At 39.9% G+C, this 12743-nt stretch overlaps 1 protein-coding gene across 1 annotated transcript; it reads left to right on the forward strand.

Moving 5' to 3' along the window:
• Window positions 1-2024: 2024 nt before the first annotated feature.
• plvapa (plasmalemma vesicle associated protein a) lies at window positions 2025-8239 on the forward strand. The gene is made up of 6 exons (XM_080493045.1): window positions 2025-2729; window positions 3595-3658; window positions 3762-4480; window positions 5104-5911; window positions 6732-6786; window positions 7184-8239. Exons 1-6 carry the CDS (start codon window positions 2334-2336, stop codon window positions 7218-7220), a joined length of 2079 nt encoding a protein of 692 aa, XP_080349171.1. The 5' UTR covers window positions 2025-2333; the 3' UTR covers window positions 7221-8239.
• The last annotated feature ends 4504 nt before the right edge of the window (window positions 8240-12743 follow it).

The following is a 12743-nucleotide window of genomic DNA, read 5'->3' on the forward strand; positions in this document are numbered from 1 at the left end:
TCCGTCCCAATATGACGTGACGCATACAAACCAATAGAAGCCATTAAAATGGACTGACAGCATCTTTTACATTTGATTTGTTTATTGATTTAATCATTCATTGAAAACCATCTTCCCCTCAGCCATCGGCCCCAAACGCAAGCTTTTATTTATTTTTAAGTCTTTGTAAATCATTTTGCTATTACATCTGCATCAATCTGAAGTTTTTAAACAGGTGAGTAGATTTTTTTCAATATATCTCTAGTTGGGTTTTGTTTCACCTAAAGGACCTCACCGAAGGATTTTCTCATGTACCACAAAGGGGAAGGTGGAGCATTAGATATCTATTGTTATTCCCTATCTCAAGGATCTGCAACCTTTATGACCAAAAGAGCCGTTTTTGTCACTTTCCATTAAATCAAGTTTAACTGGAGCCACAAAACATCTTTAACCTTCAAAATGAGGCTGACACAGCTCAAGTTTCATACATAATTTTGATATAAGAACACAAACTGTGTCTTATGTTGCATTTATGAAGTGTCAATTACAATTTAGAATGGTAAATATGCAAAAACAAATAAATATAAATTAAGCTTTTTGTTTTGGAAAGTCTTGTCATTTTTGGTATATTTTGTTGTGGTTTTTCTCCCCCACCCCCACCCTTTTTTCCCTTTTCTTTTCTATTTTAGGTTTGCCTTTTAATAAAGGCCTTTTTTAGCCAAGCGTTAAAAGTAATTCTTAAAATGACTTTGTGCCCATAAATAAAATGAAAACAAGATCAAATGTTTATTTAGATATCATTTTGCGAAAGGTTCAGGGAGCTGCAACAGAAAGGCCAAAGAGCTACATGTGGCTGCAGGTTGCAGACCTCTGCCTTACCTCTTTGTATATGTTGATCATCATCAAGAGTACATAACTGATACTAGATATTATTGAGGTACAAAATATGCATCTCATTGGATAAGATTGCTTTTTGAGATAGTTAACATCATTGTTCCTGCAGGAAATAGACCCGGTGTCTTAGCATGAAGATTACAAGAATCCACTTTAGGATTAAGTGATTCAACAGTGGGATTGCTTATCTGTACTATTTGCCTCTGATATCCTGTGTTTGTTGGTGTTTTTTTATCAAGAAATCTTGTCCACAGAGTTGCGACTGGTGTGGCCACCAACAATACCTCTATGAATTGTTACTTCCTCTCATGATGAGGCTCAGCATGTCAACAATGCCTGGCAGGAAAAAGATGCGAATGATGCTGTCAGGCGGTAATTTCACATGGTGTGTGTGTGTGTGTGTGTGTGTGTGTGTGTGTGTGTGTGTGTGTGTGTGTGTGTGTGTGTGTGTGTGTGTGTGTGTGTGTGTGTGTGTGTGTGTGTGTGTGTGTGTGTGTGTGTGTGTGTGTGTGTGTGTGTGTGTGTGTTTGCGTAGTGGCACAGAGGGAGGCTCACTGACGTCATCGTGTTGGACTGAGAGTCGGGGCATCAAAGAGCCACTGACTGACAATTTCTGAAGAATAACATGAGCCATTGTCCTCCCGGCCTGCTGCGTACCGGAAAATCCCATTCATGATCCCATAAAAAATGTTTTTGGCAAGTTTATGGAGGAGCTGCTCAAGGGGGGGTCTGGTGAGGCCTTTATGACTCACAGGGATCAACAAAGAAAACACAAGTTTTTCTGGGTCTGAATGTGACTTTTTCATGACAAAACTGTTCAGCAATAACTACATGAAACTACTTTTATGAATAATTAACTTTCCTAACTTTACACTTTAGCCAAACAACTACGACATGGACCTTTCTTTTTTACAAATGGGTATAAATGCTGAAATCTCATGCTCAGATTATCATTATATTTTATAATAATATCTCTACGAGTGTGTGTATGTGAGAGTAATTGAACTGTACATTCAGGCATGCCCGTTGGCTTGGTTTACATTAATCAACTTGGGAGGGAAACCAGTGGAGACAGCCGATGAAGGGAGGAGACTAAAACTAGGACCACTTCCCATCATGGGAAATGTGTGGCCAAAGGAGTTTATAAACTCCTGCCCATGTTTATAACGAATCCACAATTTTATCAATTCTCACGTTATCAGTGCTGCAGAGAGGAAACGTCTGGCCCGTGGCTGTGGTGTTTTATGAGAGGAAGGGGCAGAAGCTTTTCAAGAAATGGACTGTGAAGTCTGCTGGCTGGTCTGAAAACATCCAGCATTGTTTTATTTGCTCATTGAGCTTGCACACCTCCAGTGTCTTTGTTCTGGTTCAGAGATGAACTTGGTTTGAACTTGACTGACAGCTTGTAGTATTTCGTAAACTTTGGATTCTACTGTAAACCTTCTCCCTCCACCTGCATCATGTACAGCAGTGGCTATTCGCAAGTCTCCCGATACAGCCCTCCATCCCAGAAGAAGATGCAGTACCGCTCAAAAGGCAAGAGTTGTGGCTACTACATGCGGATCGTCTTCTTCTTCTCTTCGCTCATACAGTCCCTCATCATAGTTAGCCTCGTGCTCTTTCTGGTCTATGGTAAGACGCAGGACTCGGCATCCACGTCACGCATCCAGGACCTGGAGGAGAGCTTCAGCCGACTGTCCATAGAGAACGTCGCCCTGAAGCAGCAAAGGACAAACCTGACCAACCTACTCAACGCCACCTTAACTGAGAAGGCTCGTAATGACTTTGACCTGGTCAAGCTGCGCTTTGTGAGCAACATGTCCATTCTCTTTTTCGAAGAGTATGAGAGAAAGCTGGTAAGAAGCACCTTTGTTCTTTTTTTTTTTCTTTTTTTTTTTAAACACATTTATTATGAATTACATTGACTGTAATCCTTTTAAATTGAATTACTCACCTTCCACCAGCAGTTGAAAATTATATTTATTAATAATGTGCTAAAATGGTTCATTAGCCTGTTCTAGGTCAGCGGTCTGCAACACGTTGCTCTTCAGCCCCTTTAGTGACTCTCTGCAGCATTCAAGAAGCAGTTATTTAATTTTTTTTTTTATTATGTTGCACTGCAAGGTACTTTTCAGAGACACTGTTATTTGATCAACTAAGATAAATAAAGTAACCTTCCTGCCACCTTTTTATACAAAGAGTTTTTAATCCAATGTGAATGCTCACAGACGGGTTTTCTTGATTTCTCCTTACCAAGTTCTTTATTTTTATTCATAAAACATACGAGATTGTTTTTTTTTTTGGCTCAATAGCAAAGCTACATATTAATGTTTACATATTTGTCTTTTTCATTTTGTATCTTCATTTTGAACTTTAGATCCAGACGAGTTAGATTTGATTAGTAGAAAGCAAAAACGCCTATCTTGGTAAGAAAGCTTGTAGACCCCTGTTCTAAGGGAAACGTTGACATATTTGTGATGATTTGGTCAAACTGATTTGTTATAGATTTTGCTGTAATGGTGTCAGAGTGTTCATAAACTGAATCATTTCATAAATGACTGATCACTGACAATGTATTTCAACACCAGACGTAATTTGACCACGTTATGAAGTTTTTATAGATGGTTCAAAACAACATTGTAGATTTTTACTGAATGATTCTTTGTGTCTAATACAGGGAAAAATATTGATACTTTATTTGCTCTTTGTTAATCTGAACAGCAACAGTGCAAGGGCGAGTTGTTGGTCTCTCAGATGGGAGGCTATAATAAATGCCCACAAATAGGTGAGTATATTTCTTCATTCCAACTGAAGACAGTAACCAGTGACAATGAATTCAATATTTTGGCTACAACTGACACTTTTATGTTAAACTTTGACAAAAACAGCATCAATGCCCGGTAACTGCAACTGCGGACTGCTGGCTCAACAAATGCAAGCCAATCTGGCGCTTGCTCAGTCTAACTTCACCCAAACAGTGCAGAGGATGAGGATGGACATGGACCGGACAGCCAAAGAGAGAGACAGCCTGAGCTTGGAGACTATTCGTCTGAGGAGAGAGAAATCCAAGTTTGAAAAGGAGCTGGAGATTTATAGGCAACACTCAAAAGATGGGTTTACTCACTCCTTGAGATCTGTCTCCAATGTCTCCCGGGCTTTTCTACTGAAGATCGAGTCCCTCTTCCCTTCTCACATTGCCTTCCAGATCACCTGCCCAAAACAGAGAGAACACCTGGAGCAGATTCGCAACAACTGCACCAGCCTTTCCCGAGAAGTTGAAGACAAGCTCCAGCGTTACCTGGATGTCGTGGGAGACCACGTAACGGGTATCCAGGCTGAGAACATTCGTCTGAAGGCAGAAAACTGGCGACTGTCCGAGGACTACCGCTGGTGTGGCCAAAACCGCACGGGAATGATTGTGCAGCACAAACAGAACATGGACAGGCTTCAGCAGAAGCATGACAATGACAAGGAGACACTCCTGACCGAGAAGATGAACCTGATTGGAGAAATTAAGGTCCTGGAAAACAATGTCATATATAAAAGTAAAACGGTTGATCATCTGACAGAGCAAATTAAGCATCTCAACATGTCATGCATGGCAAAGGTGAGAAGAAACTTTCTTGTCTAAGCTCTTTAGTAAGTTTTTTTTTGTAGCTTATGATTAGGTAAAATTTTATTTATTCTGAATAAATATGAAATACTTCAAAAAATGCAGTTAAAGAAAGAAATGATGCAGATAACGGTAAATGGGGTTTTTGCCCTTTGTCAGAGTCGTTGTATTATGATCTGCATATGCTTGTGCAAAAGTCTGTTAATTTTGTGTGCAGATTTTCAAATTCTTTTGTAAATTATATTTTCTGCAATTGTTTATTTTACTCTAACAACAGAAAAAAAAACCTCAAACAGAGCAAAGCCTGTGTGTTTTTGTTTTGACATAATGTGGTCCTACACAAGATATACAAGGTGAAAACAGCCTCAATCAAGTGCGCAGGAGGAGATGAGAAAAACGTATGCCAGTAACCAACAAGAGGGCAAAAAGGTTAAAGCTGGTAGATACTTTTTGTATCTGTTATTCGTTAGGTGTTGGCTTATCAATTTTAAAACAAAATGTGAGCTTCTACAATGTTCTTCTAATTAAGAAAATATATTTCAGTGTCTATATGTGTTCTATTAATTCTAAAAGGCTGTAAAAAAAAATAAAAAAATTTTTTTTTTCTTATATTTCAGGCAGGACCAGGTGGAAGTGGATTTCCTGGTCTTGTGCCCTCGCGATCAGGCACACAGAGTCAGCCTGCTTGGGACTCGATTGGCAGAGGTGGATCCAACTCCTTAGGTCGGGCAAGCACAGGTGGATTTGGGTCAAACTCGGGTTCTTCCGGGTCATCATTCAATAAGCCTTCAACAACAGGAACTGGAACTGGCTCATCTTTCTCATCCTCTGGCTCAAGCACAAGCCTCGGCGCCTCCGTGCCGGGGCTCAATAAGCCAGCGTCATCCGGTGGAGCATTCTCAGGTTTTGGCTCATCATCCTCAAGTACAAGCCATAGCACAAGTGTGTTTGGCGCAAACAAGCCAGCAGTGGTTCCGAAGAGCTCTACATCATTTGGGTCAACCTATGGGTCAACAGGGTCAGGTACAAGTCTGAGCTCGAGCAACACAGGTTCAAATAAGCAGACGTCTAGTTCCGCCAGTTCCTCTGGATCCTCTGTGTCAGGTACAGGTTATGGTTCTACTGGATATGGCTCAAATAAGCAGACATCAAGTAGTGGAAAAAGCAGCTCACCATTCGGGTATGGGTCATCATCTTCTGGGTCAAGTGTATCATCTTCATCAAGTGGGTCACCCTCATCAAGTGGTTCAAGTGGGACATCAGTTGGGTCAACCAACAAAGGTGGATCAAGCAGTACGAATTGGTTTGGGTTTGGGAGCAGTAACTCAGGACAAAGCAAACCAGGAAGTGTACCAGGGAGATCGCCATCAAGCAGTGGAGCTGGTACATTCAGTGGAGGAAGGACAAATGAAATGGAAGGTGGAGGTGAGTAAAAATAACTGAAGTAGTTATTTATGATGATGTGTGGTTTTTGCTCTTCTTGTTTGGACGTTTTTGAAAAATTCCTTCAGATGTCGCTGACAGGTTCCATCCATGCACACAATTTAATTTTACATGTCAATGTTTCGGATCTCTGATTTATTGTTTATCATCAGATTTATTGTTGCGTTTTAAAAGGTTTTAAAGCTACTGTTAAGGGTTAAGGGAGTAACATATAAAAAATACAATCAAATAGTACATTTTCGCCTTAGTTTTCTCACAGCCGATTGGCATGGTGGTGCAGTGGTTGGCGGGTTGAATCCGGGGCATTGCCCGGAGCTCAGTCTTCATTCTACTGTGAAGAACGACATGCTTTGATAGGTTGATTTGTGACTCAAAATTGTTGTGTAGTCTGGATGTTGGTGTCTTTCTATGTTGGCTCATTGATCCATCATTTTCATGGTGAACCCTGGACTTTTAACAATGTTTTCTGGTATTGGTGCCAACTGTTCACTGTCTTAGTCTGGATAAAGCAGGCGTAAAATATGTTTGGAGGGAGAGATGTTGCAGCTTAAATTGCATTCACTTTGTGAGCAGCTTATAGTTCAGTACCTTTCTTCCAAGGACAGTTGGACATCAGGCACCGCACTCCCAAGATTACTAACTCGCCGACTTGAGCCACCTTAATCTCTGCTTAGAGATGCGTTTTAGTGTTAATCAGTTGAAATCTAAGAAATTTTACAGCACTCACAGGCAAACCAATGAACCAGACTCATGGAAAAAGCAATAATGCCAATTATGTTTTCTCATGTTTTATCCACCGTAGGACTCACTCGTCACATTCAAGAAATAAAGCTTCTGATCAGCCCCCCTGGCCCAGAGTAAGTACATACTACTGTATCGTCAAGATGAGAAAATGCATGTATTTTCTGAACAGTAATGTGTGCACAAAAGAAATGTGCTCTTTTCGTGTTGCAATAAAAAACTTGAAAAAACACTACATCCACAAATATTATCAATTATTATCGATAAATCTATATATTTAATGAAGAAAATGGAAAATTTACTATTACTGGATTAGATAGATGTAAGATTTGTCAAGCTAAGGTTAAATGTAGTGGTAACAGTGGATGATCAATTGATCACCCCCCCCCCCCCCCCCCCCCCCCCCCCCACACACACACACTGACACACAAAAATGTTCCAAAAATGAGTAAGAATCCTATTTTTTTTGTATTCTTTCTTTCTCTTTTTCTTTTTCTTTGTGTCTTTCTGCAGCAGCAACAAGCAAGATGTCTCCTTCATGCTTGGATAGTCGATCTTCTGAGGGGGAAAACACACACTTTTATATTACGCCGTATCTTTTACACAAACGTGACTGAAAGTTAATGTGTTAAGTTCACATGTTTATCAAAAAAGACACTGTATAACATATACTGGTTTTAAACGCAATAGTAATTCTACTAACTTTTGCACTTTTGAATGTAAAATGTATGTGTCTTATGCATGCACAAATGTCAATATTTTGACCCTCCAAATACATGAAATAAAAGTTTTTAAACTTTAGCACAGTAGCAATACATCTCATTTGTTGTTTTGGTTCTTTATAAACAAAGCTATTTAAAATATAACCCCATTCAGACCCGGAAAGGACTGTTTGTCCCAGTGTGCGTCACCTATTGTGTGGCTAATTGTCGACAGATGACTTTCCAGCCCCTCCAGCAACAATTTACTGGTGACACAGTTTTAATCCTTCTAACATGTTTATGTTTACCCGCCAACCTGTCAGTAGGCCGGCAGGGACAGAATGGAGCAGCCTGTGATAAAGCGCGTGTGTCCACCCTGTTCTTAAACTGTGTGGATCAGTCTTCACCGCAAAAGAACACGGATATCCATAATCTAAATACAACCTTAAAATATCTTTGATGAAGAGTACTTGAAAGGAGGGAAGTTGCGGCTGGAGTATCTGATGACAATTGCCCAAATAAAACAATAGCAACCACATTTCATCTCCAAACTTTGGTAAACATAATAGAAATAAAATTGTTGGGGGGGGGGGGGGGGGGATCTCCAATGTTATGAGCAAAGAATAGAACCTTCCTCTCATGTCATTGCTCCATATTATCACATTGCCTGATGTTATTGACAACTTCAGGACTGCTTCAACATGGAGCCAGAATGGTGGGAGAAGGATAAAAAACCTCTGTCATGAGATATGACAAACATCCTGTCCACTGCACTGAGAAAGGATGGGTGAGCACAGTTGAATGAAGAATCTGAAGTGTAGTTGTACTGATGCCAATTAATAAATAAATACAGCACTTAGACTCAAGTGAAGTGATAGCCCCTTCCTGTCTAAAGGATATCCTTTGTTTAACACCAAGTGTTTTTCCACATCTGGAATGTGTGGCTGCACTGCAGGAGTAGCTGTGAGGATATAAAAGGTCAGGTGGTTGGATGCTTCTGGGAGTTGCTTTATTAGTCGGCCTGAGACACAGGATGCGTTAAAACTACTTTACTGGAAAAGTCATCTAGATGATACTGGTGTTTCCTGTCCTCCAGGCTCATTTTTCTGTCAGCTCGCGCAGTTTCTGTATCCCTCCCCCACATACACACACACTCACATGCATAAGTGGCACAGTTCACCACTAAACCAGGGTGAAAACCTGCACAGTGGACAATAATGATCAAATTTATAGAGAAAGTGAGTTGAATTTAGGGGGTTTCTCTGAGTGGTTTAGGCGTTCAACAAGAAAAGCAAGATCACTACAATATGATCATTCTATCCAACCTGAAAAATCAAGTTTAAAACAAATTAAAGACGTTTTCTTTTTAAAAAAAAAAAAAAGATATTTTCCTGAATTTCTTTCAGCGAAGCTATCAACCGCATAAAGTTATACTGAATTGAACTGTATCCATGAAACAATACATTTCTCATTTATTTTAATGGGCAGGCTTTTGTTTTGAACATCAAACACATCAGAAGTGATAAGCAAAAGTCTGAAGAATGTGTGCACTTGAAACATACACGTAACGTGTAAGTGATGGGTTTCTGGGAGCAGTGACACCAGGCTAGCCTTATTTTCATCATTCGTCTCAACTTTAATGATTTTGATATAAAGGGGTCACATAAGTCTTTTGGAGCAAAAAGTTGAGCTTACTAAAAGGTTTAAAATAGAACTTAATATTGCAAGCTTCCTTATAGAACTGTTGACAGTCATTTTTGATGTCTCTATGCTTGATTGATTTGTCTACTTTTTTATTTTAAAATAGGTCAGTATTTAGGCCATACAGCCACTGGGATCAAACTCTTCTACTACATGGTCACGCCAAGGATAAATGACTTCCATGCATGATTTAAGCCATTACTCAGAGTTCTTTGGGGATCTCAATCCTTGGCATTGTAAAGACCACATGCGACAAGTTGGGGCCATTGGCCTATAGTTTGTCCTGCCTCCTCTCTCGACCTCCCAGGGCAGGAAATCGAAAGGGTGGTTATGATTACAACCTCCTTCCTTGGCTGGAGCCACGGGACTGTGACCCCTTTTGTCTGTTGTCACTAATGTTCCTGCTTTAAAGTGGCTTCTAATTGCGTTTCCTATCTGTGGGGCCTCCCTCATGGTCACATCGCTGCCCAGGCTGGTGAAACCATCATGGGGCAAACCCCGCTCCCTTCATTGTGCTGAGTCCGAAGGCGGGTAAAAGTGCTGGAAACAGCCGGAAGATAAAATGTCCCCAAACACTTGGCATCCTTTTGTTTTGAAGTCAGAGTGCAGCATTGACTTTCACCTTGACCTCTCTCAGAATTGCTGTCTAAAGGAAAGCATGGATCATTTTAAATGCTAAAACAATATGTGTTTGACTTTGTGTAACCTGCGTTTGACTAGCCAGGCCTGTTAAAAACAAGCCCGTCGTGTTTATGTGAGCAAAGCAAAACACTGTAGAATCACAAAGACGGCTTGGTTAAATCGTGATTCCTGAACCTTTATACTTTCTGAACTTGAGTCCCGCCGCCGCCCTAAAAAAAAAAAAAAAAAGGTATTTGTAGATAAAGATGATTCACTCAATCATCACAAAGCTTTTCATTTATGTCCTCCCTTGGCATCAGAGCCGAGCTCTGCTTATTTTAAGATATCATCTTGTCCATTTTTGCATCATTGTTCATCCGTCTCTGATAGGTACTTGTCAGAATTCTTGGATGAGTCCTTTATGTAAAATTCCTTTAGTGGAAGATATTCACTGACATGTACTTCATGTTAATTCTCCCCACAACATTGCATGACTGACACCAAACAGTAGCAGGATCTGCCGGCAGTGAATAAATATGAAGGCGTATGAAGGTTTCTCAACCTCTCTGCTCTCACCAGAAATAAATCCCTGTTCTTTCAAAATAATTTCCAATAACTTTTTTTTATATCTTTATTGTTATCCCTAATTGCAAGAAGGAGACGAGGAGGTTTGACTTTCAATGGTCCCTTAAGGGTCAACACAGTGGATCATGTCGTCCATGTTTGATTCTGGGTGCGCCCAATGACTCAACCTGAGCCTCTTCAGTGACCCACAGGTATGAACTGTCATCAGCGTCATTCAGACCAGCAGACTTCCGGTAGCAGGTTTCCCATCACTGCCCCACTGCCAACATTTCAAGCAGAGATTTTTTTCTAAACCTGTGGCATTGATGTGCCACCACCAATCCAAGGTAAATTCAGACTTGGTGAAAAGTGAAGAGCAGGTAAACCAGTTTTGTTGACCGCGGTCACTCTCTAATGTCAGGCAGAAATACACTATGTGTCACACAAATTTGTCTGAAAAACTATTGAAACATAATGCCAGATTCTCCAAATGTGTATATATATATATATATATATATATATACCTACCATGGGGTCAAATGTAAAACTATCCTAATTACACACAAAATCCAAACCTTCTGACAAAAGTATTGACTTTATCATTGTCATTGATTAACCATCGCCTGCTGAGTCTCCCACAGGCAGGGATATTGGGAGATTACCAATCATTAAGTCTGCTAAGATGGGGAAACGGAGTTAAAGCCAGTGTCGCTACAGTATCTGACCTGTTCATTCACACAAATAGACACCACTCCTCTGCTGCGTGAGCATATCGAGAGCGCTTATGGTGTGTTTTTCCATTCTTTTCACATGAAACAGAAAGTAGAATCAAAAGAAGATAACTGCGTGTTTTAAGTGCTTTAATGATTTATAGGGTGCCTTCAAAAGGTCATCCAGCTGCTTCCTGTAGAAATGATAAAAACAGCATAAGTCCACTGATTTGAAACAATCCAAACGTTAATAAAAATCTTGCTTTTGACTCATTGATGTATCAATAAGTCTTATTTTATTCTGCATTCATATTTTTCTTATTCATTTTCATTTTTATTTTTTTTGCCTTCAAATGTTTTGCTAATGGAACAACAGTTTTGGGGGAAAAAAGAATCCCTATCTGGCCAGTTCACATTCATTTGTAAATACCTGACCTGAATCTGAAAACCGTAATAAAATGTGACTCACACAATGAAGCCTGTGTGACTAAATGTGGTTTATTTGCCATATTTTGGTAAGAATGATTTAATCTAACATTAAAAAAGTAACTGGTTTGACTGGTACCAATGCTCTTTATGCAACATGGAAAATGTATTATTTATAGTAAGAAGCTTGTTTTAAATGTGAGGGACTCTTCACAAAGTGTTTGCTTGTATGGGCTCCAGTCATTTGTATTGTTGGTCTGGATAAAGTGTGTACTGAAGGTGGGTGGATTCATGGGTGTGGATGAACAGTTGAAATGAAGAAACAATTTTTGGTTCATATCTGAAAAGGAAACCTGAACACTGAATCCTTGATGATGTGAAACATTAGACTGTGTGCTGCTTCCATCTAGTGTCCAGAGTTATGTATTGCCCCCGCGGTGGGAAGGAACAACATGTACCCTGAAACACACACACACACACACACACACACACACACACACACACACACACACACACACACACACACACACACACACACACACACACACACACACACACACACACACACACACATATTTAAGACACTGTTTGCTAACATCATATGTTGTAAATGAGACTCAATGAGAGTGTCACAACAGTGAGAAATGTATCTAAACGTATCTAATGTATCTTTAACCTAGAAATTGTAAGATATGTCGGATTTTTGGTGAGTTTTCCAGCTGAGTGTAGGATATATAATTAAGACAAAAAAGAAAACTCAAGAAGGAAAAAGGTGTAAAAAAAAAAAAAGGGGGGGGGGGGGGGTCAGTGGAACTGAACCAGAGTACCCACTAGGCACTACCTAGTGAAATCCACACATGAACAATGAGAACATGCAACCTCCAAGCAGAAAGATCCCAGAGCACAACATAGATTAGAACTGGGGATCATCTTGCTATGGGGTGAGAGAAGTGAACACCTATACCACTGTGCTTATCGAATGCACTGTTGGTACAGTTAAAACTGTCTGATCAACAGCAAAATAATACATTTCAGTCAGCCTTGCTTTTGGCTTTGTCATAAAAAGAAAGGTCATCTGCAGTCATTATTTATAAAAAAAAAAAATTTGCTTTTATTCTTCAGGTTCAGTGGACAACCACAGCCTACGACCACCACTATCTGCCTCTTAGTCTGACAGAGACCATCAATGACTTGTTTAACCATTAATGCTTGTCAGTCTTTTGTTTCACATTCAGATGATATAGCTGGTAATCATCTTTAGAGGTTTAGCTCCCTGTGATGAATAACAGGGTCATATTTTATTCTCTGCAGATTTGTGGACTGCACGGCCACAATTGAAATCTCCCGTTC

The sequence above is a fragment of the Lipophrys pholis genome (genome assembly GCF_963383615.2).
Source record: "Lipophrys pholis genome assembly, chromosome: 1".
NCBI lineage: Eukaryota > Metazoa > Chordata > Actinopteri > Blenniiformes > Blenniidae > Lipophrys > Lipophrys pholis.

Excerpts from the sequence above, each read along its gene's own strand:
- plvapa (XM_080493045.1), top strand. The coding sequence starts at position 2,334 with ATGTACAGCAGTGGCTATTCGCAAGTCTCCCGATACAGCCCTCCATCC. Across the intron at positions 2,730-3,594 it reads AAGAGTATGAGAGAAAGCTG|CAACAGTGCAAGGGCGAGTT; the intron begins GTAAGAAGCACC and ends TAATCTGAACAG. Across the intron at positions 6,787-7,183 it reads ATCAGCCCCCCTGGCCCAGA|CAGCAACAAGCAAGATGTCT; the intron begins GTAAGTACATAC and ends GTCTTTCTGCAG.